The 21,608-nt window shown below is 35.2% G+C and overlaps 1 protein-coding gene across 2 annotated transcripts; it reads right to left on the reverse strand.

Annotated features, from left to right (window-relative positions):
* Positions 1–787: 787 nt before the first annotated feature.
* On the reverse strand, positions 788–14,595 carry EMB2786 (COMPLEX 1 LYR-like protein). 2 transcript variants are annotated; one of them, XM_011624308.3, is made up of 4 exons: positions 14,468–14,595; positions 14,323–14,367; positions 1,120–1,217; positions 788–1,027 (listed from the first exon to the last, which is right to left on the reverse strand). In XM_011624308.3, exons 1-4 carry the CDS (start codon positions 14,519–14,521, stop codon positions 952–954), a joined length of 273 nt encoding a protein of 90 aa, XP_011622610.1. In that variant the 5' UTR covers positions 14,522–14,595; the 3' UTR covers positions 788–951. The 2 variants fall into 2 exon arrangements, with proteins under 2 accessions (XP_011622610.1, XP_020521646.1); XM_020665987.2 differs by lacking the exon at positions 14,323–14,367.
* Positions 14,596–21,608: the final 7,013 nt, after the last annotated feature.

Below are 21,608 nucleotides of genomic sequence, written 5' to 3' on the forward strand. Positions count from 1 at the left end.
AAGATAAATAGTTTTATAGTATACTATCCTGTGCCCCTTTACTCCCTTCCGAAATTGCTCTTTCGATGCTTCTATATAATATTATCAAACATAGAAGTGAAACATTTAACTCCCACTTATTAAACACGCCCTAAAGGAGACACTTGAAAACCCCAATATCTCCGCAAAATCTATTCATGACTTGAAGTTCAAAATGAACTGGTAATTTCTCCACCGTTTTCCAATCTCGCACATTGAAGGGGGGTGAAATATTCTCTCTTTCTATTCTTGACCTGCAATTATTTGTAGGAACTAGGAAGTTTCATTGTCTGGGGCAATAGTTCATTGGGGCCATTTTTCTCTTTTAATTGAACATAAGATTGATTTCACTACAATGTTTGAGAAATCGCCAACGTAATTCCGAATCGGTCAGAGTCAGAACAGGATAACAAGATGGGTAGTTCCAGGTCAAGGAACCCTTGAATTACTCTGTATCGTTCTGATTTTCTTCTCTCTTATTTATTATCTTTGCGCCTTGAATTGGGTAATCTGTATCAGGATTGACAATCCGACTAGGATTTTCAAAGGATAGAGTCTGGCCATGGTTCCTGTTTCAAAACACTCGTTTCAGAGTTTGCAAACAAAAGAGAGAGAGAGAGAGAGAGATAGATGATATTAAACATGACCACAAAATATGGGTATCTGTGTTTTTTTACTCACCTCTGGTACTGAATGATGTCCCTGAAAATGTTTTTAACATTTGAAAAACTTGTGTTTTTAATCTGTTATGGGCGCTTAGACTACATTCTTATTTGAAAACATCTTCCATATTCTTGAAAACATCTTACATGAATGCCGTGTAGATACTCCAGCAATGACAAAAAAGAACACTATATATAATGTCAGCTCACTAGTAAGAGGATACAAAATTCGGGGAAAATCATTCATCGCCAGCCCTAGCATTACAAAACATCAAGAGCTTGTGAATTTACGCCCTGTAAGCTTCTCAGATTCATAAAGAATGTGATTGATAAGGCCCCTCGCTGCACTGCACAGACAAGCCACACACCCATCAGACTGCAAATCAATCTCTCTCTCTCTCTCTCTCTCTCTCTCTCTCTCTCTCTCTCTCCAACTTACTCATCCTTCATCTTCTGGATCTTCCCTGGATCAGTCTCGTGCATATTTTTCTTGAACTGCTGCCTCACCATATCGACAACAAGCTTTGTATTGTGTTGCTGCAACAACAAACCTCATTCAATTTCCTGTAGTAAGTTTCTAAAGAGTGCCAATATCTAATCCATCAACACTTAAAATTACTGAGCACACACATTCAGATTAGTAGCGACTTTCTGCTTATCCTTTCCGGAATATACATATCTACTTTAGCGGGGTATCCCATATATGATAGAAAGTTCACTATTTTAACAAACCTCATTCAATTTCCTGTATTAAGTTTCTAAAGAGTGCCAATATCTAATCCATCAACAATTAAAATTACTGAGCACACACATTCAGATTAGTAGAGACTTTCTGCTTTTCTTTTCCGGAATATACATATCTACTTTAGCTGGGTATTCCATATATGATAGAAAACTCACTAAAAATAGTGATACACATGCACACTTCATTTTCAAGCCATTCACATATTCTTATTTACTTCACATGAAGAACACAAAGATCACAAAACAAAATCAACAACATAATATGTATAACATGACCATTTAACAAAATAACATTCACAAGAGATGATCCAATCAGTACGCAAATATGCAACAAATCTCATCTGTGCCTACAAACAGCCAGAACGAGTCCACAAGTTCTAGCATCATGGGTATGTGAAGTCTCTCATGCACCCCATAACCCACATACTTCAAGGAGAAGGAAATGGGATGAGACTTAAAGGGGAAAACAAAATTTCTAGCACGTAGTAAACTATTTTATAGATAACAAGGTCCTGTTCGACATTTGAACAAGGAGAAAGTTTAGTCAAACACATGAAGAACAGAAATTACCAATTGAGATGCATGGGAAATGTAACTAGGAAAAATAGATGACCAGCCAGGAGTTAAGACTCCCCCTCATGAACGGGCCATAGTAATGGAAAATGGGTAGCCATAAGGAGAAATTTCTAATGTATAATTTCTAAGTTATTTATGTGTAAGAAGAAAAACTAATAGCTAAAAAATCCTTTATGTTTTCCTGGGATAACCTGCAAAGGGAATTTGAAGCAATTTTGTGTTAAAACTCAAAAACATATTGGACACTGGCAGTTTACACATTCACCAATCCCGAATGTGACAGTCTAAGTGATCCCAATATCCAGCACCTAAAAATACATTGAAAATCTCCCCCTCTTTGAAAGGTGAGGCTGTGTGGAATTCAAGACGATTAAATAAGAAATAAAGAAATAATAAATAATAAAAAATTTCTTTTTTTCTTTATTATTGAATCAAAATTTTACTTACAAGTGATACAATATACTGCTGTAAACAGAAAATAAAACCCTAAATACAACCCAAGACCTTTCTTTTTACTGGCAAAAACCAACCTTTTACTATCAATTTAAGTAAAAATAATGATCCTGAAAAATCAGAATAAACAAGCAAATAAGACTAAAAAACAAAACCAAATAGCTGGAAAGACTTCTTGGATTATGCTCAACGTCACCCCCATAGAACTTAGTACACCCCACACCCGATTTCCTGACAGATGGCACACTTCAATCCTATTGGTCTTACTGAATTTTCAAAGCCGGGAAACTTTCCACAAGCAATACCTTTTAAACTAGGGTTTTAGAGAGCATAAAAGACAATTAGGATTTTGTTAGAACCCCTTAGGAACAAATTAGGGCATGCCTCAAAAGCGCGGCTCTTTCTAGGCTAGGCTTACCCCTCTCTACAATGAAACCTTATTAGGGTTCACATGCTACCCCCTTTTAATTTATTATAAGGTGGTGTGCCACCTAGAGAGCAAGGAAGGAGAGAGATAATACTAGAGATGAGAAAGAAAGAGAATTGGAGGCGTGAAGGAGAGTGAGTTAGGAAAGAGAGGCTCCAATTGTGTCTTATGAGGAGTGGGGTTCACCTCCTTATACAAGCCTCAAGACCCCCTAGGTATGCCTATCCAATGACTTATTTGACCAAAGAGGAATTTAGGAAATCTGTGAGGTGAGAGAAAAAATTTGAGCCACCTACCCCACAAATCAGCCATTATGATTTAGGGAGGCATATTAGGAACTTTATCCCCTTACTATTTGATGGATCGGTTTGAGATTCGCCAAACCGCCCTATAGTGGAAGCTCCCTGGGGTTAGGATCGGCATCTGTACAATGAACAAGACAAGGAGCGAGATCCTTAGGTGTATGGGAACGAGATCCAATGTCAACGGGTTCGATGTTTTCACTAGCAAGAATCTATGCTCCACTATACAGAAAAAGAGGTTGTAAGTAGAGCTAGTACAAAAGGGCCGTCACTTGGTGTGACGGTAAAAAGCTCGGGTAGCCAGCGCAAGAGCACGGGTTCGAGTCCTGAGAATGGCGGCCACTTGGTGCATAAACCAAAGGTAGGACTGTTTGCACACCCCTCTCGGGACCCTGCTTAGGCGGGAACAGCACCGAGTTACGACCTTTTATCCCCTAATTATTTGACTCAAATCCACTTCTAGTCGAATTGGGATAAGACCAATTTAAAAACCTAGAACTTCCGTATTTATCTCTAATAGTAGGAAGTCAAAATATCCAAACTAACTCCTATCAAAAAAAAAAGGCCATAGACTATATTTAAAAGATTATCTTACTAACTAAAAACATATTTTAATTAAAACAACATTTAAATTAAAAAGCGGGGAGAGTGAATCTTGTTTTAATTGTGCTCTCTCTTGGTATTCTTTTGAGATTGACCTTGGGGTATATATGCATTATCCTCACAAGAGAGTGTGCAACTCTACCTAGTATTATACTGCCTTTTGGTAACTTTATTTTTTATTGACTTTTAGGTGTTCCTTATGGTCAAAGTGCTCTTTGAATCATTTCTATTAACTTGGATATTTTTTATCCTAATGAATTAGAATACTTTATCCAGTGTCTTAGATTTTCAACATAAAAGTTTTGGGTTTTTCGTATATTAAGGATTTTCATAGACCCCCAACTTAAGATTGACCTGAGGAGATGGATTTAGTTCTCAAGGAGACATTGTCGAGCATATAGGCATGGATTGGGACTGCACTTCCCTAGAGGTTATCCATGATTGAGGAACTTTCCGATCTACATCTCTCTAGATGATTACTCTTCCACCACATGTAAGGGATGCTAATGCTGCACCAGATGCACTGTACAACGGTGGAGTAAATTTTGAATCCTTTTGCATGGAGGGGGCTATGCTTAGTCACAAAAGATGTGGCCTGGACATCTACTTACGAGCAGCTTTGCTTCATTTCTTTGTTGTTTGCTTTCTGCAATTATATATTACCAATAAAAATAAGACATTCAGTAGTGACATGGGGCAACAGAAACTCAGTGTATTAGTCGGTTTGTTAGATGATATGAACTGGTTGGACATGCAACAAATACATATATATGGATGAATTTCGACTTGTAAATTACTTATTTTGTCATTTCTTTAACATATGGAATTATTGTTGATATAAGATAGAGGATTTTCTTCCCTTCTTTGTCTTACATACTAAGGAATGAAGGGTTATCCTGTGCCATCTAGTGGGTGTCCTTGAGAATCTACTTCAACTGTACGTCATGGATAATGTTTTGTAGAACGAGCACCCTGATAGAGAAGCTACCCGTCATTCCCTATTTGGGTCCTCTTTAGTGTCATATGAGACTTTGGAGGGATTTATTCTATTGTTGTTTTGCTTAGTTTCTTGATTGAAGTTGGGGGAAGGAAGGATGCTTGTACTAGGAGGTTGGAGGCTGCAAATTGTGGATAGATGTTGTTTGAAAATTTATATGAATTTCCTTCTTTTGAAGTCAAATACCTTCAATATGCAAAGTTAAACATTGTTCAGGCATTGAGTAGGGGTAACATATTTTGGGACACCTTCATTTCTGCAATCAAATCTACTCCATTGTATGCTTCTATATGATCCTCTCACTAAAATTTCTGGTTGTCATCGCTTTGTTGTGCTTTTCTCTTTCATTGTTCATTACATCAAGGGTAACAAGTCCTTTCAGTTTTGCTGACTTTTTCCAATTTCCTGAATCCTGTCGTCTTGTAACAAATCTTGTTTCACATCCACTGCTTCAATTTTATGTATCCCCAATTTCGTTTCTGCACTCTTCTGGTTCTCTCCAAACCCATGTAAAAAGTATGAGCTTGTATAGATAGCTTGCTTAGGTATGTAGATATCTTACAACTGCACTCATATAGATATCATCATGCATAAGGCAGTATACGCATGTTTTCTATGCATGTATTTAAATATGCCCATTCATGGATATGCATTCATTCACACATAATTTCAGATTTTTATGTCAATTTGTATGTATGTGCCTACATAATTTTGGATGTTTGTAAATTCTCTTACGATGTAAAAGGTTGAATGTTTGTCAATTGCTTTTTCCTTTTTGTGTTGTCTAAAAATCATAGAAAATGAAAGATTATATGGTGGGGATAATAGGATGCCTCTTGGCAATTACACGGCATAGTCGAGGAGATCAAGGGGCTTAGCCTTTTAGTGGGTGCTCAGGAATTTTATCAAGTGCCTAGGGATGCAAATCCAGTAGCAGATGTCATAACCAATAGTGTATTGATGAAGGATAATGGTGTCTCCAAAAATAAGCATCCCCGTTACGACATTGTTTTTTACATGCATGAGCAGGACATGTATACATATACGTATATAAAAATATTGTATAATGCTCAGAAATGTGTTCTATAAATTTACAGACCATATACATTGATATTACGTAATAAATCATGCCTACACACACAATACATATTGCATGCCTGGGACTATAGACATATAGAAGTTTTGGATATCATATAAACTGTTTATATTACGTGCAACGCAGACCCAGTACAACACATGTTAGAAGGTGCAAGTTGGTGCAATTAGAAGGCTCAACAAGTGCCAGGCATAGGTCCAAAAGGACATGGTTGGAAGTATTGAGAAAAGATATATAACTTATAAGACAAGTATGTATGCGTTAGCCACTAGATTTTTAATGTTTTTTATAACAATGATCTATATTATAGTATATATATGGTCAAAACGTCGATCCAGCCCAAGAATTGGATCGGTGTTGGATGATTCTCGATCTAGACCAACAATTTCTGATTCAGATCGGCGATCTTTTAAACAGTGGTCTAAACATATTCAATCTTAAAATAAATTATCTAGAGAGGCATAATCAAGTAGAGGGAGCTAGAGAGGAGGTGAGCTAGAATGGTACAAAATTAAAATCATTGTTAAGTGGAACCCTAGAATGTTGAGCGGTCAAGAAAAACCATACCCATAGGATGAGTGTAGCTGAGATGAAGATGTTGAGATGGACGAGTGGTAAGATAAGAAGGGATAGAATTCGAAATGCATACCTTCAAGAAAACTCATGCGTGCCTCCAATAGGTGATAAGATGAGAGAAAGTAGACTTATGTGGGCTAGACATGTGCAAGGTTACTACTTTTTTGTTTTTGGCTAGGTTACTAATCTTTCTCAATAAATCTCAAAAACATAAAGATTACAAAGGTAAGCAATCACAAGATAACCCCCCCTTTTAGCCTATTGGTCTGCAGTGTCATTAGCCTCCCAATATACATGCTGAAAAACAACATCCTTACGATTGGCAATATTCATCACTTCCAGTCACTCACATCTTACGGACCATGGGGGTTTCCACACCTTATTACACCAATTTATAACATTCATGGAATTTCATAATGCAACAACTTCCTAGACATTTCTCCTTAACCGATCTCAGGCTACATAAAAGAGCACAGATCTCTGCCATATTAGCTGTAACATTACCACATCGGCCATAATAGCGAAAGATAATTGCCACACAGCAATCCCTTACTGCACCTCCTATACCTGCCAGGCTAGGATTCCCCATTGAGTTTCCATCAAAGTTTAATTGGATGCTACCTAGCAGTGGTGGAGTCCATCTTCCTCTTGGTCTCATAGAGACTGAGGATTGCCAAATAACATTCCTCAAGTTCAAGATGATATCAATCTTAGAAATACCCTCCCTCTCCTTTGTGACTAAGAACCATTACCAAAGACTATGCAAAATTTTGTCTTTCACTTTTTCCTCTCCTGAGATAACTCCCTCAAAACTTCATCTATTCCTTCCAACCATACTTTCCAAAGCCCTGCTAGTCTGAAAATTTCCCAAATGATCTTCCCTTTTTTTGGTAAAACATAGATGGAGAGATGATCTAAAATGTGGATTGATGTCTGTGGCAACACCAAAGAGCATCACACAATATGCAAAGCCCACATGCAAAGCCTGCTAAGAATAATGATCGGCACTTTCTTCACCATTCTTACATAGCAAGCACACATTAGGCATTATTTTACCTCTTTATCTAAGATTTTCAATCATCAAAGTTCTCCCTTGCATAAAGATCCATAGAACACCTTGTATCTTATGAGGAATATGCCATTTCCAAATTTTGTTCAGTTTTCTTTCTGTCCACCTTGCTCTATCATGAAAAAGTAACTTATAGGCAGATTTCATAGAGAATACACCATCACTTTCTTCCGCCAAACCCACTTTATCGCTTGCATCTCTTGGAATATAACCCCCTTGCAACTCCTGCAGCAGTGCAGCCTGGCATTCTATTACAACTAAACCGAATATTCCATTGCAAACCCCCATGTTGCCTTGAAAGCACATTATCTACTTTCATCAAAGGATCCGCCACTTTAGAAAAAAGTTCTGGAAACCTAAAATGTTTTTACTACCATATGGGTATGCGTATTTCCAGCCACTGGAATTGCACATTATCTACTTTCATCAAAGGATCCACCACTTCAGAAAAAAGTTCTGGAAACCTAAAATGTTTTTACGACCATATGGGCATGTGTATTTAGCCACTAATTCCAGGTAAAAAATTTTATGACTTTAGCTCTCTAGGTCTGGTGTCTAACAAGAAGGGAAAACAATTGCTTTGATTCTATGGACAAAGCACATACAAGAGCAAACTTGGTGCCACCTGCTTGGATGGAATATTGCACGGTCTGAAAACAGGCATGTCGTATGTCTTTACAGCGTAAAAAAAATGCACAGTGGTCCATCTAAGTCCTTGGGTCTTCAAACGGATTGCAGGAAGAGTTGAGTTTGTTACACTCATGTCGGAAACCTAAAATGTTTCAAAAACATTTTTTTAGTATAAAAGAGTAATTTGGTAATATTATTGCAAAGAGAAAGTACTCTAGATTTGTTAACAATGTCTTTTGTCCTATTTATTGTATTTTTGGGGATTTTATTATTTTATTTTATTTTTTACAGTTTTATATTTTTGGTATTTGACTGTTTTAGGGTTTTTAGGGGGTATTGTAGGGAAGTTTTTTTCTTTTTTTCCCCCCCTCCCCAAGTCAATTTAGGAATCATGTTTGGGAGCAAATTAGATTGCGAGAAGCCCTTTGCACATATACAAATGCTCATTCATAGGGACTTGTCATTTTCTGGGATTGACGGATTGTCGGTGGCAGTGGCAAGGTATGATGGGACCACCGCGGCAAGTCACTAGGACATCATAGATTGTCTTGCAAGATCTTGGGACTGATGGTGAATCATGATTGAGTGAGATTTCAAAGATTAGACAATGGCACTTCTTTCCGAGTAGCTTTATCTTGTCTCAAAAGGCCATGGGCGCTTGTGTTCTTTTATGACTTATATTTAAGTAGGGAAGAGAATACATACCTCTAAATCATTATGAATTAGAGAGAGGGTGTGGACCAAACCCTAGGTGTTATCCTTGGCTGATTTGAAGAGAAGGCCAAAATGCTAGGTCTCCAGAGCACAAATCCAGCATCTCTATTTATTAAGTTGAGGGAACAACCAATGGGAATTTAGCTTCCTGCAGCATCTTTGTTAAGTTATTATCTTTTTTTTTTGAGAATGTTGACATTGTATTACTATAAGATTGTTGTTACAAGGTATGTCCCCTGAGAGGGGGAACAGGAAAAGCAAGAAGAGAAACAAACTGCTCCCATCTAGGGTGGAAGCCTAAGGAGCCCCGAACTACTCAAGCCTCAGGATTACAGCTCCCTCTTTGGCCAAGACATCCTCAAGAGAGTTACTCTCTTGCCACACGTGATTCCAAGAGACAGACATTCCTGAGCAAAGCTGGGCTATTTCCTCAAAACTTATCTACACTATCATTTCTCACTTTCTATAGATCATTTTCGGATACAAGGAACCTTTCTTTCCCTGAGCTCTTAAGCCATTTGTTGGTTACATTAGGGATTCCCCACTTTATTGCAATCTTGGCCACTGAAATTTTATCTTATTACTTCATGTGGCAGCTTCCAGGCATTGAGGCTTTGTATCCTTGCCTGACTTTGATTAAAGGGAAAAGAATATAACTCGCGGTAGAAAGTGTGTTCATTTCAGACAGATATGCATGGCCATGTCCTTGCTACATTGTATCATATATATAGATATGTCCAAGCAGTCATAACTAGAAATTTTAATTCACTGCTAAGGAAAACATTGGAAATTTTCAGTTTCAAGTCTGTTTTTATTGAAATTTTTTTTTAAGTTTTTGACAAAACACATTTGAGAGAGCTAAGATCTGGGGAGTTTTCTTCTCATTTGACGCAGGGAGTCATTGTTTGACATTACCATAGAATAGAAGCTTACTACTATTTTGACTCTAGAATCTGGGTGGAATCAACTGGAGCAAGTCAACTCAACTCAGCTCAACTTTCCAAACTGTATTTTGAAAACATAGATGCTTCAATTTCTCCAAGATTTTTAACTGCGTATTAATGTTTTAGGATTATGTTTACAATGTTTTGATGCTGATTTATTTCTTGGCATTTTCAATTAGTTCTCTATTGTTATCTTATGTGGCTAAGTTGTTGGACAAAGAACTAAAGTACACAGTTATGGTAGTTATCACAAGAATGCAAACAATGCTTCCTTGGAGAAAATTTTGCATAAGGACCAGAATATCGTTAAGAAATTACTCCATTTTGGTGTTTAACCAGACCAAGCCCAGGGACTTCTTTATAGCATGAAAACTCTCCATAGTTGATACTGTATCTGTTTTTGTGTTTGTAGTGGCATGCAATGCTATTTCCTTCTTTATTTTCTTGTTCATGCCCAAATGGAAATGGGCTTTCTTTAACACAGCAAAATAAATTAGGTTAATAGGGAGATAACAGTATTGGGGTTTGTGGCCTTTAAAGGCTGTGAGCTTGTATATTTCATTTATAGAGTATTATACACTTCAGTGGGAGTGTGAGTGTAACTAACCAAGGGTTAAGTGGTCTATAGCCCTGGTCATGTTCAAAACTTTGACCCTTGAGCATGTAGCACTACCGAAAAGGGTTTACAGAGGTCATCTCTTGTTGAGATCAGAGAGATGCATGGGGTTAGGAGAGCTATGTGATATCCTATGTGCAGATGGATCCGTGAGAGCAAGGACTAAATCCTCAACAAACTTTTACACGACATGTACAAACCACAGTCGCACTACCGGGAAGCGAAAAGGGATGCGTGTGCATGTGCATAGAGAGAGTCCTCCTGCACTATAGTGATATGTGTTTGACTAGCTCTTAAGGGGGAGAACCGTAATCCACATTCTGTGACTGTGGTTCTATTGTTTTTTGGCTAGCTTTGACGAGCTAATCAGGAGCCATTGCATGAGACTATGGGTCATGGGTTTTGTTGGGTAGATTTTAGAAGACAATTGTGGATCACACTCACTGGGTCCGGTGGAGTGCACTTATAGTCACTTATTTTGACCTGGTGGAGTGCCCTTATAGTCACTTATTTTGACATGTTGCCACCAGTCCACTCTAGATATTTTATTTTTCAGTATTGAAAATATTTATGTGAATTTTAGAAATTTTTTAGTATTTTTAGAATTTATTTTTGCTTTAAATTAGTTTAAAAAGGGTAATTCTAAAAATATAGAAACGTGTAGGGGCACATGTGGGGCCCTTGGATCCAGCCCCACACGTATGCCATGCCCCATGGGTGGCACACCCAGTCACATGCCATGAAACATCAACATTACCATTATCGACATGAGACATTCGGAGCAGAGTTAATGTCAGGTAGTTTGCTAAGATGGTTATAAGAAACTTGTTGTCCTTTTATGTTGACGGGTTTGTAGAAGCTCAAAATATAGTATGCATAATGTGGCCACATGCGACTTTCATACTTCGTCACTACATATTTTTCAAAGATTGTTCCCTGAAAACACTTTCACTTCCAGGCCGTTTATTCTCCAAAAAGTCCTCCTATATCAGTATCATAATTATCTCAAAGATAATCTAGTGGGTTACAATCAAACTGAATAAAGGACAAACACTAGCTAAAGCTTCCCTGTTATGATTGGTCATTTTGAATCAATCACACAGTGTTGGTTACAATCAAACTTTCTAGACTTTCAGAATGACTGGTCATTTTGAATCAATCACACGGAGTTGTAGAAACATAAGTACTCAGAATCTCAGCTAATGGCAATACATTCTCAACAGATTTTCATAATCAACATTTACATTAATAGATTTTAAATTAATGAATCAACCAATGTTGAATCACCGATAATAAATGGAGATTGAGAGATAGGTATTAATGCATTGTTAGGCCATGGCAACCAGGTAAAGCTTGTCCTTTATTACTATAGGGAAACACTAAAAGAAAAAATTGAAAGAAAGAAATCTTAAAGGGATAATCCTCACATAGCCATTAGATTATTCCCATACCTGTTAGATTCGTACTCAGGGATTATCCTCCTCAGGTAGCTCTTAGATTATTCCCATACCTGTTAGGCTGTTACTCTGAAAGGGCCTTTCTCTCACTTTATAGCTTTTACGGTTGGAAAACTGTTTCTAATGATCACATCATTCATTCCAATTTCCAAATGATGCCTCTTTTGATTCAAATATATTGAAATCATATTTTAGAAAACAGAATAATTGATTATCTATAACAATAAAAACAAATTCTCAAACCATTTAAGAGAAAAGGCACATTCATCCACACATGGAAGTTTGAACACAAGCACCATGGAGCATGACTTCCATTAGTGCAAAAATATAAAACATAACCATAAGTGACATTCCCCACAGAGAATTGGTGGCCCCTGGTTTTGATTTCCTTCATGTTTACAGCATTGTCCCTGGTTGATGCCACATGTGGAAAAGATGGCCAAATCCACTGAGCAACCTTATCAAATATGAAAGTGATCCATAAGGATGAAGCCAGAGTAAAATAAACTGCAAGGAAGATGAGGCCCTGCGGTTTCATTGCTGTTATTTGTGTTTTATAAATACATATGGATTGTTTTGTATCGCATTAATGTCCTCTTTGAGTCATGTTTTGCTGTTGGCATGGTCGCACTGAAATATCCATAATATATATGGGTGCCGGAAACTTGAGCTCTAAGGCCTTTCTAGATGGATCTTTTCTCTTCCATGGTTTTAGGCAAAGAATTTTTATTATGAGGAAATAAAATTTATATTATTTTTTATAAGAGTTTGCATATATTTGAATAAAAAGAGACGTCGTTTGGGATGAATAAGCTGTGATTGTTGGAAACAAGATTTCAAAAAATCCTAGGCGGCCCTAGGCAACCGGCCTGGCACCCAAAACCAAGGCGGGGGCCTAGAACCTGGGCACCCTGTAGTGAAAACTCTTCATATATATGCATATATGTGCTGTCTAAACACACATATATGTATATATTTGTGTTAAGTTTGCAATTTTTTGCATTTATATACATTGTAACTAGCTTTTTTTATACAAACATATTACATGCTAAGAATAAACATGTTTAAAACTTCAAATCATAGAAAATTTAGTGAAGAAACTTAAAAAGGTCCATAGTGTATTACTGTATTAGTTTCCAACTCTCCGTATTCCATAATTACATGGACTCCTGACCAATTGAAAACCTTATAAATTCCAATAACAAAAGATAAGCTTTTGGATGCTTCTTCAAACCTCAAATTTTTTTTTCGATTCACAGAAACAGGTATAATCAATTGATGTAGGGCTTATAGAAGTTTTTCCTTTTCTTTTTCTTTTTTTTTGTAATATTTGTGGGGTTTAATGGTTTAAACTACCACCCAATACTCTTTTAAACAAATTCGGTGGGGGGTCCAAATATGGCCCTAGGGGCTACTTAAAAAACGGAAGAGAGTCAAGGCCCTAGGCGACCACCCAAAACTGGGAGCTAGGCACCTGCCTAGGCCACCTGGGCAGGGCGTCGAGACCTAGGTGTGTGCCCTAGGGGCCTACGCAGGCACCAAGGCACTGGGTGCACTGTTTTTTTAAACACTCGTTGGAAATTGTTTCCTAACCATACATTTTTTTTTCTTTTAATTTGAGAATTGCTTCCTGACTGTGACATTGAGAGATGCTTGAAACTTTTAAGTGACCTTAATTATCACAAAGGTAAACGACTTTTGAGAGGAAAATCTTTGTGTGAAACTACTGGAATTTCCAGTGCAACATGCAAAAAAAGAATCCACTGGCAATGAGAGGAGAAGATTAACGCCTTAAGAGCATGCATGCTTGGATGTCCTTATCATTGTGACACATATTCAATTTAACCAGGTATCCATAGCCTAACCAGGCATATCTATTCATATTCAGATCCAACAACCAAATCATGTAGTTTCCCTAACAAAAAAAAAAAAAGGAAACAACTTTTTACAGACATGCAGCCTCAAGTCTGTAGGAAAGTGTCTTAGAAGTTAACTAAAACACATAAAAAGCTCTAAGGAAAAAAACTACACACAAAAAAAAAAGGAAAACCACATAATAGTTACAGAACTATAACTGATGCTTAATAGAATAAAATTGAAACAGCTCAAATTAAAGTGGAAGTATGTGCTTCTTTGACTTTGAATCTCATAATGACCCAGAATCCATCATCCCATACACATACAACAGTTCACAATGTAGCTTCTATGTTGGTTATTGAATTAAAAAAATGGAATCAAATAAATCAATATAACAAATGCTTCTTTCTTTTTTTTTGCTGATTGTATTATGGGCAATCACTAAAATGGGGATTTATAACTCATCAATTCAAGAGTTCGAATCTGTTAAATAAAGCAAAACATTACGCAATACAGAACAAAAGATGATGAATTTGTTTTTGAGAAGTAGCAGAACAAAAAGAATTGATTAATTAAATTACCCGGTGACCGATGAACTTCGCTCTCCGGAGGCACTCTCGATAAAGCTTTGGATCATCAAAATATTCGACTTTCAGACGATTAAATAAAGTAAAAATCCTATTAAATATTGGAGAAAAAATGAAAGAGGAGCGGGAAAGTGCTCACTCTGATGACATTGTTGGCGAGTTCGGGTGGTAACGCAGTCTGAAGGGAAGGCATCGATCTATCGACTTCTACCAAACAACGCTGATTCTCTCTCTCTCTCTCTCTCTCTCTCTAAGATACGACGCTGATACTTTCTCTCTCTTGTTTAGTCTAAACAGTAGTTATGTTTCAAAACATTTTTCGATCTACTTTTCTTGTTTGAAGGATCACTTTGCTTTGAGTGGTACGTAGAGATCACAATTTCTTATCTTATGAGTTACCCCTTCCCTTTAAGGGGAAAAGTTTACATAGATGGCGCGTGGGGCGCCGTCTCTCTCTTTCTTTATTTGATGGTGCGGTTTGTATAGAGCCGAGGCTCTAAACAATTAAATTAGATCTCACCTTCAAATAGTGTCGAAAAATATAGTTTCAATATCGAAAAATTTTATAATAACTTTAAATTATATTTTTATTTTTTGTTATAAAATTTAAAGCTTAAAAAATAGTGTAGATGGAGGGATCTATAAAAACTTGAAAATTTTAAAAATTGACGGTCGAAAAATGCATTACAAGATGCACTACTTTCAAATTTTGAAATCCATTTTTTGCTGATGTCCATGCATATTGATATTGAGATGATTAATTTGATGATATTTGGGGATCAAAACAACCTTTTTTCAGTGACAGTTTTGAGGTAGGTTCTAATTGGGTGGTTTAGAGCCTAGGTTCCATATAAATTTTCACTTGATCGTTTGACACATAATCGGTGATGTGTTCACATCAAATTAGTGTCATTTGTGATCCCTTGTGCGATTATGTGGTGCATCTTGACTATGACCCATCATGCACTGCTTTGCAAGTTCGTTTTGGTTCTAGAGGAGAGATAGTAACAATAAAAAATTTAGGAGATCGTACTTTATTTTTCTCTCTAAGTTCATTTTAAATTTTTCATCTATGGATTGCCAAAAGCCTATTGAATATCATGAGTATGCTTGTTTTCCATGGAGCCTTTACACCGATCGTAGGGCTTCTTGCATTAATTTTGTATTATTGAGGGAGACACTTCCCTGAGAATTCAAAGAGGTTATATGGGCTTTGTAAAGCTTGGATAAATTTGGAAATAGTATGTTGATTTTGTTGGTAAAAATTTTTGACGATAGTTAAAACATATCAGTATGATTTTGCTGTGATTTTGAGCGAGTCTTTGCACGTGCAGCATAGATATTCAGGAATTGCTTCCTGATCTGGCTGTATCCTGAGAGTGTTTTCACTAGTACCGTTGGCATCTCAGTTTCTAATTGTGTTGAGAGCATTAAACATTTTGAAGAAAGTGAGCTCCTCCCAAACTTCCAGATCCCGGATATCTTTTATCACTATGTTTAGCCTCCGTAACTTGTTTTAATTCTTACGGGAATTTAACTTTGTATTAGGAGAAGTTTTTTGTTGTCAGGTATAACCTTTGAAAAATTATCTAATTTTCATGGTAATTCGATTGGTACTAAGAGTGCTTTGAATGTTTTTCTTTGGACGCTGACCCAGTATAATGGGAGGTGTTGCCTAATTTTCGGGACCTCTCTCTACTTCTACGAAACAATGTTGATTCTCCCTCTCTCTCTCTTTCTCTCTCTCTCTCGAAATAGAGATGTTGCGATTCTGACCCCAATTCTTTTAACCCTCCTGCTATGGCGATAGAAGTATTTTTTTTTCTCTTTTTTCACTATAAATTTACTGAAAAATCATATTATATGTTTTTGAAAATTTCAGGAGAAGTACTCTCTTATTTATAAATTTAAAACTAGTCATTTATCTTTATATTTTTGCACTTAGTTCTCACTTTTGAGAATGTATATTGTAATTTAATTTTGTTTTTTGTTCTATACTCATATTAGACTCAAATTTTGCAAAGTTGATGCTTCTCATCATCTCATATCTGTAAAAAAAAAAAAAATATATATAAAATAATATTTTATAGAAATAAAATGACCAAGATTATCTTTACAATTTTGAAATTTATAAGAGTATTTTGTTTAAATTTAATCTAAATTAATTATATTTTATAATATTCTACAAAAGTGTTTACAGTGAGAAGTATAGACGCCCAAAACTCGAGCTTAATCAGATAGATTAGAAAAAACAACAAAATTAAAATGCAATATTCACTATAAAGAAGTTAGACTTAAGCGTGAGGTGTAAAGGGAAAGTATATGGTACCAATATTAAAAATAAGAAGGGATTTTTTTAAGTTTTTTATATTTTTAATATCCAAAAAATTCATATACTTCTTATCGTAATTTATGCTAGCATCCCTTATAATTATTGGTGTTTAAAATATCTCACATTTTATATATTACGCTCATGTGCCCTTTATGTATTTTCCCAAAATACCTGCAATTCAAAACTATTAATTTTGGACTGCTCATTAGGGCTAATAGTTTTTGGGAAAGGTTTCTATTCTTTTCCTGCAGCATAGAAGTTCTATCCTCCGCTTTATCCAACCGTCCATTCTGAATGGAGGGTTAAGATTGCCGCAATCACAATGTCACGTCTATACACCATTTTATTTTTATTTTTTTTTCTATAAATTATTTTGATAATAAATTTTAGACGTCTATTCTTCTATTAAACTCATACTAGCGAAAAATATAAAAAATATATTTTCAATAAAATAAAATGACCAAAATACCCTTGAAATTTTTAAGGGGCATTTTGGTCATTATATTTTACCGAAAAATTATTTCTAATATTTTTTATAAGTGCACCCCAACGAGAAGATGAAACTTACCAAATTTCATATTCATACAATTTGTATAAAAAAGCAAAAAATAAAATACTTTGAGACGTCGATCTAAGATCAAATGGGCCGTGGCTCTCTTGATCAAAATTGGACGGCTGGATGGTAGAGGGATGATAGAACTTTTATGTTGTAGAGGAAGCATAGAAAGCTTGCCCATAGTTTTTTACTGCTCTAATTCTTTACAGGAGCATTCTAAAACTAATAATTTCAAACTGCTTTGATTCCTTACATTGAGAAATTTAGAACTAGTAGTTTTGGATTGTTTTGAGTTTTACAATAAGCTGTATAGAACCAGTAGTTCCAAATTAGGCGTATTTTAAGAAAATTACAAACACACAAAATAAAAATACGATAGCAAACTAGTCTATGGGGGATATTTGTTTTAATGATATTATGTAAATTTTTTTCCTTCTTCTTTTTTTATTTATTAACACTTAGTTCTAACCTTTTCTCTTTTTTTTTATTTAAAAATTAACCCCATTTTTCAATTTTCAAATAAATATATGCTTTTTTTTATTAAAAAATTACTTTAGATATAAAATGTCTGACCTAGTTCTTTTGCAACTGTGTTGGTTTAGGCACCCAATGAAAAATTTGTCTTTCACCAAAAGAAAAAAAGAACAAGTGATCGGGTTCAAATATTCAATGTCCAAACTGACCCCGCTATAAAATAATTGGTTTAGACATCTAACATCTTAATCATTCATTCACTCAAAAAAAGACCTTTGTTTGGACATTAAATGTCCGAATTAGAAATAGAAAAACAAAAAAACAAAATGAAGAAAAATGCAACACAACTGTTTAAAAAGTTTTCAAGTTTTTAAATGGGATTTTTTCCCCTTTAATTTTCCTTTTTTATCTTTTCCTCTTACCTAGAGTTTTTTAAAGAGAGAGAAGTATTTAGTAAGTTAAGGCCCACACCTCTTGGACCCTACCATTTGCACACCATCTAAATGTATTGCACAGTGCTAAGCATTCTCCCCATGTCTCGATGTTTGAGGCAAATTTGTACCGTTGAAATTAAGTGGATGATGCAAAAAGTGAGGCATGCACCATATATTGTACATCAAAACCAGCAAAAAAATTGGGTCCTTGGAAAAAACCTCTTATAAGGTATCGGGAATATAAGACATCCATGAGCGAGTATACTGCACACATATTCCTTCAAGCAAAAAAAGCAACTTAGGAAGATCTTTTATCTAAACTTTTGGGATCCACCTAAAAATCTTGAACTACTACTTCCATGAAATAATTTGGACTTTGAGTTCTTAAAGACCTAGATCTCATCATCTAAAATTGGACAGTCTCTATTTAATCTCATCTTTTCAAGCACATACAAAGTGCATTCGAAAATTTTGTTTTTATGAGGATGGTTACTAGGTTGAAGAGGTGAATATCCCTAAATTTGGGGTTTTAAAGTACTCATATATTGGGTTTTACCTAAGGGAAGTATCTTCACTTTGAAGGAAAGGCCTTGCCTTGTATCTTTACTGTGATCTTTACTCTAAAAGAAAGGCCCAGCCTCTTATGCACATGAAGTCCTTCCTCTCTCTATAGATGAAGCCACCTTTCTCATATGGTGACTTAAATAGGACATACGAATTTTGATATTTCTTCTTATATATATATATATATATAGAAAGTTAGGAATCTATATCAAATAGGGAACTTCCCATAAAAGTTATATTTATTTCAAAACCAAATGATATATCATAAGAGTCTTAATCTTTTTGGATTTCTATTTCGTTTAGAAAACTATCAATATCAATCCCAATCCCACATAATATGAGATTTCGTTATGTGGGTGATTTTGAATAATCACTGTATCCAACAATTTCACAGGTCAATAATCTAATTTACCACGATCATCAATTTGAGAAAAAAAAAAACCTTAAAAATGGAAAATAAAAATTGAACCCGAGGTAGGTAGTTTTGAACTTTTCTTAGACTGTTCACTTAGTTTTTAAAAAATCATGAGATCTTTATTATTTTTTGAACTACAAATGAATGGATTGAATACATAAACGGGTTTGCAGTGATGTAGGATGGTTCTCACATCTTGAATCTATGGAAAAACCTGGCAGACTTATAGGTCCGTAGATGCATAATGAGGTATTATTTTTTTTAATACATCATACTTATGATTTTATATTGTAACTTTGAATGCCCCTACATCCACTTGAATTTTTAGAGGAGCAATGGACCATTTGCCTATGTTTGTCATAGTTTATTCTTAAAAGTTTTATTTTTATTTTTAGAACATGAGATATTGTGTGTCCTTTCTTTTCTCCTTTCAAATACCTTGTTTTTCTTTCCGGTTTTTCTAGTGCTCCCCCTCCTCAGCATTTAAAATATAGGGATTAAGGTTAGGGTTTTTATTAGCGATGCAACTATGTTAGCTGGTGACTTTTGTTCCCTTTAAAATAAAGGGCTTGAGATTTGGGTAGCCCAAAAAAGGGCTTTGTTTGTGCATTTAGATTATTACCCGGTTTCTATGCGGCCAGCCCGCATGTTGTCGAGGTTGGCAATAAATATATATTTTAAATATAATTTGATCCTAATTTGTTTACAGAATATATAATCTTTGACATGGAGATCATGAATATGAAAAATAAAAAAATAAAACTAAAAATAACAATTATATTAAGAAAAATATTTGGACTGTTAATTGCACTTGTTTTTTGATGGACCACCTATTTGCATCCATCTTTAAGATGGATGCATGCTTTATACCTCTGGACCGCATATTGTAGAAATGTGATCCAACCACATGAAATAATTTTCCTTTAGATTATGAAGTTGGATTTTTTATAGGTGTAAGTTTTGAAGGGTCTCAGACAAGGGAAGGTTGAGGACAACATATTACAAGCGGAAATTGAGGAAATGATTTATAAAAGTTGGGGTTTTTCTCTCCAAAGTCAAGCTCATGAAACACCAAAAAGAGAGGGTGAAATTTGGGTTTATAGCAGTACTTAAAAAAACGGATCGGTGCCTAGATCGGGCATCCAAAAAACCTATCCGAATCAGTGAATTGACGATCCGGATCGGAAATCGGCCGAATCTGTCAGATTCAGCCTTAAAAAAAATCCAAAAAAATTATTAAAATTCATTATAAATATTGTTGGTTAGGAATCCAATAAGAAATAGGGGTACTCCATTAAGAACTTTCATTTTTTGCATCAATATGTGAATATTGAGATGTTCTTTCCATGTATGAACTACTGTTAACCATTAAATTTATATAACACAAAAAGAAAAGCATAGAATTATCATGGATGAAGTATATCATCATACATGGACTACAATAATCATACAATTCGTAAAATACAACCCAATAATAAAATGAAAGACGATATTGCTCTTCATCTTGATCACGCTGGTGACATTGATTGAATTCGTATTACAATTTATTGACTCGATCTAGAAACAAATCATCCAAGTTAGTAGGCACCTGAGATTAATTCACAGTTTTAATCAACAAATTGTTTTAAAATTAATAGTCAAAGAACCCTAAAAATTTACAATATGTATTGGCATTAAATAATTGACAATAAAGTTGAACAATACAAGTTATTTTTACATGATAATTATAAATTGACAATCAATTGAATATAATTCACAATGTTATGATATTAAAAAAATGAAATTGAAATTATGTAATGCAATTTAAATTATTGTATAAATTAAAGTATTGACAGTATCACTTTCACTATATAACACATCTTGATTTTGTTCATTTTTTACTACCCATTGTTTTGTTGTATTCAGGATTTGGTTTTTTGTTATATCACTTAGGTGGAAGTCCCACCATCCTTTTAACCAACCAGAGAATCCACTAATGATGGCTTTTGCTATTTCTTCGTCATGGCTTCCAGCCATTTTGCATGCTGAAGCATACATGGTCATATGTCTCAGAGTGTCTATTACTTGGTATTCTGACATTCCGTCAATGTTCCAGTTCACAATTGTTCGTCCTGAATAGGAAGTAGTAGGTGATATAGGATCCTCTTCAAATTGTATATCTAGAGGAGTTGGCCTGTAGTGGTACATTTGTGCTTGGGCAACTAGCCTCCATTTTGTATCATAAGATATTTTATTTAATGTATCTCTCTGATTTATATGTATCTCTGATTTATAGGTAGGGATTCTGAAAAGGCTAATTCTCTATTTTCTAAATTATCTATTATTTCTGGTAATTCCTAGAGAGTTTGGATGTTTGCTTCCTGTATTACAAAATTTCCTGGAGGTTTAGGAGAGGGTATTTTTGGAATTTCAGGTGTTTAGAGTTCAACTATTTTCTTTTTCCCTTGAGTTTTGATATCTAAAGCAGCTAATTTTGAGATCAATTGGTCCATTAGACTTTTATTA

The sequence above is a fragment of the Amborella trichopoda genome, chromosome 13 (assembly GCF_054954075.1).
Source record: "Amborella trichopoda isolate Santa Cruz 75 chromosome 13, AtrichopodaSantaCruz75HAP2 v2.0, whole genome shotgun sequence".
Classification (NCBI taxonomy): domain Eukaryota; kingdom Viridiplantae; phylum Streptophyta; class Magnoliopsida; order Amborellales; family Amborellaceae; genus Amborella; species Amborella trichopoda.

Excerpts from the sequence above, each read along its gene's own strand:
- EMB2786 (XM_011624308.3), bottom strand. The coding sequence starts at position 14,521 with ATGCCTTCCCTTCAGACTGCGTTACCACCCGAACTCGCCAACAATGTC. Across the intron at positions 14,368-14,467 it reads TCGCCAACAATGTCATCAGA|CTTTATCGAGAGTGCCTCCG; the intron begins GTGAGCACTTTC and ends GATGATCCAAAG. Across the intron at positions 1,028-1,119 it reads ATCCAGAAGATGAAGGATGA|TGCAGCGAGGGGCCTTATCA; the intron begins GTAAGTTGGAGA and ends TTGTCTGTGCAG.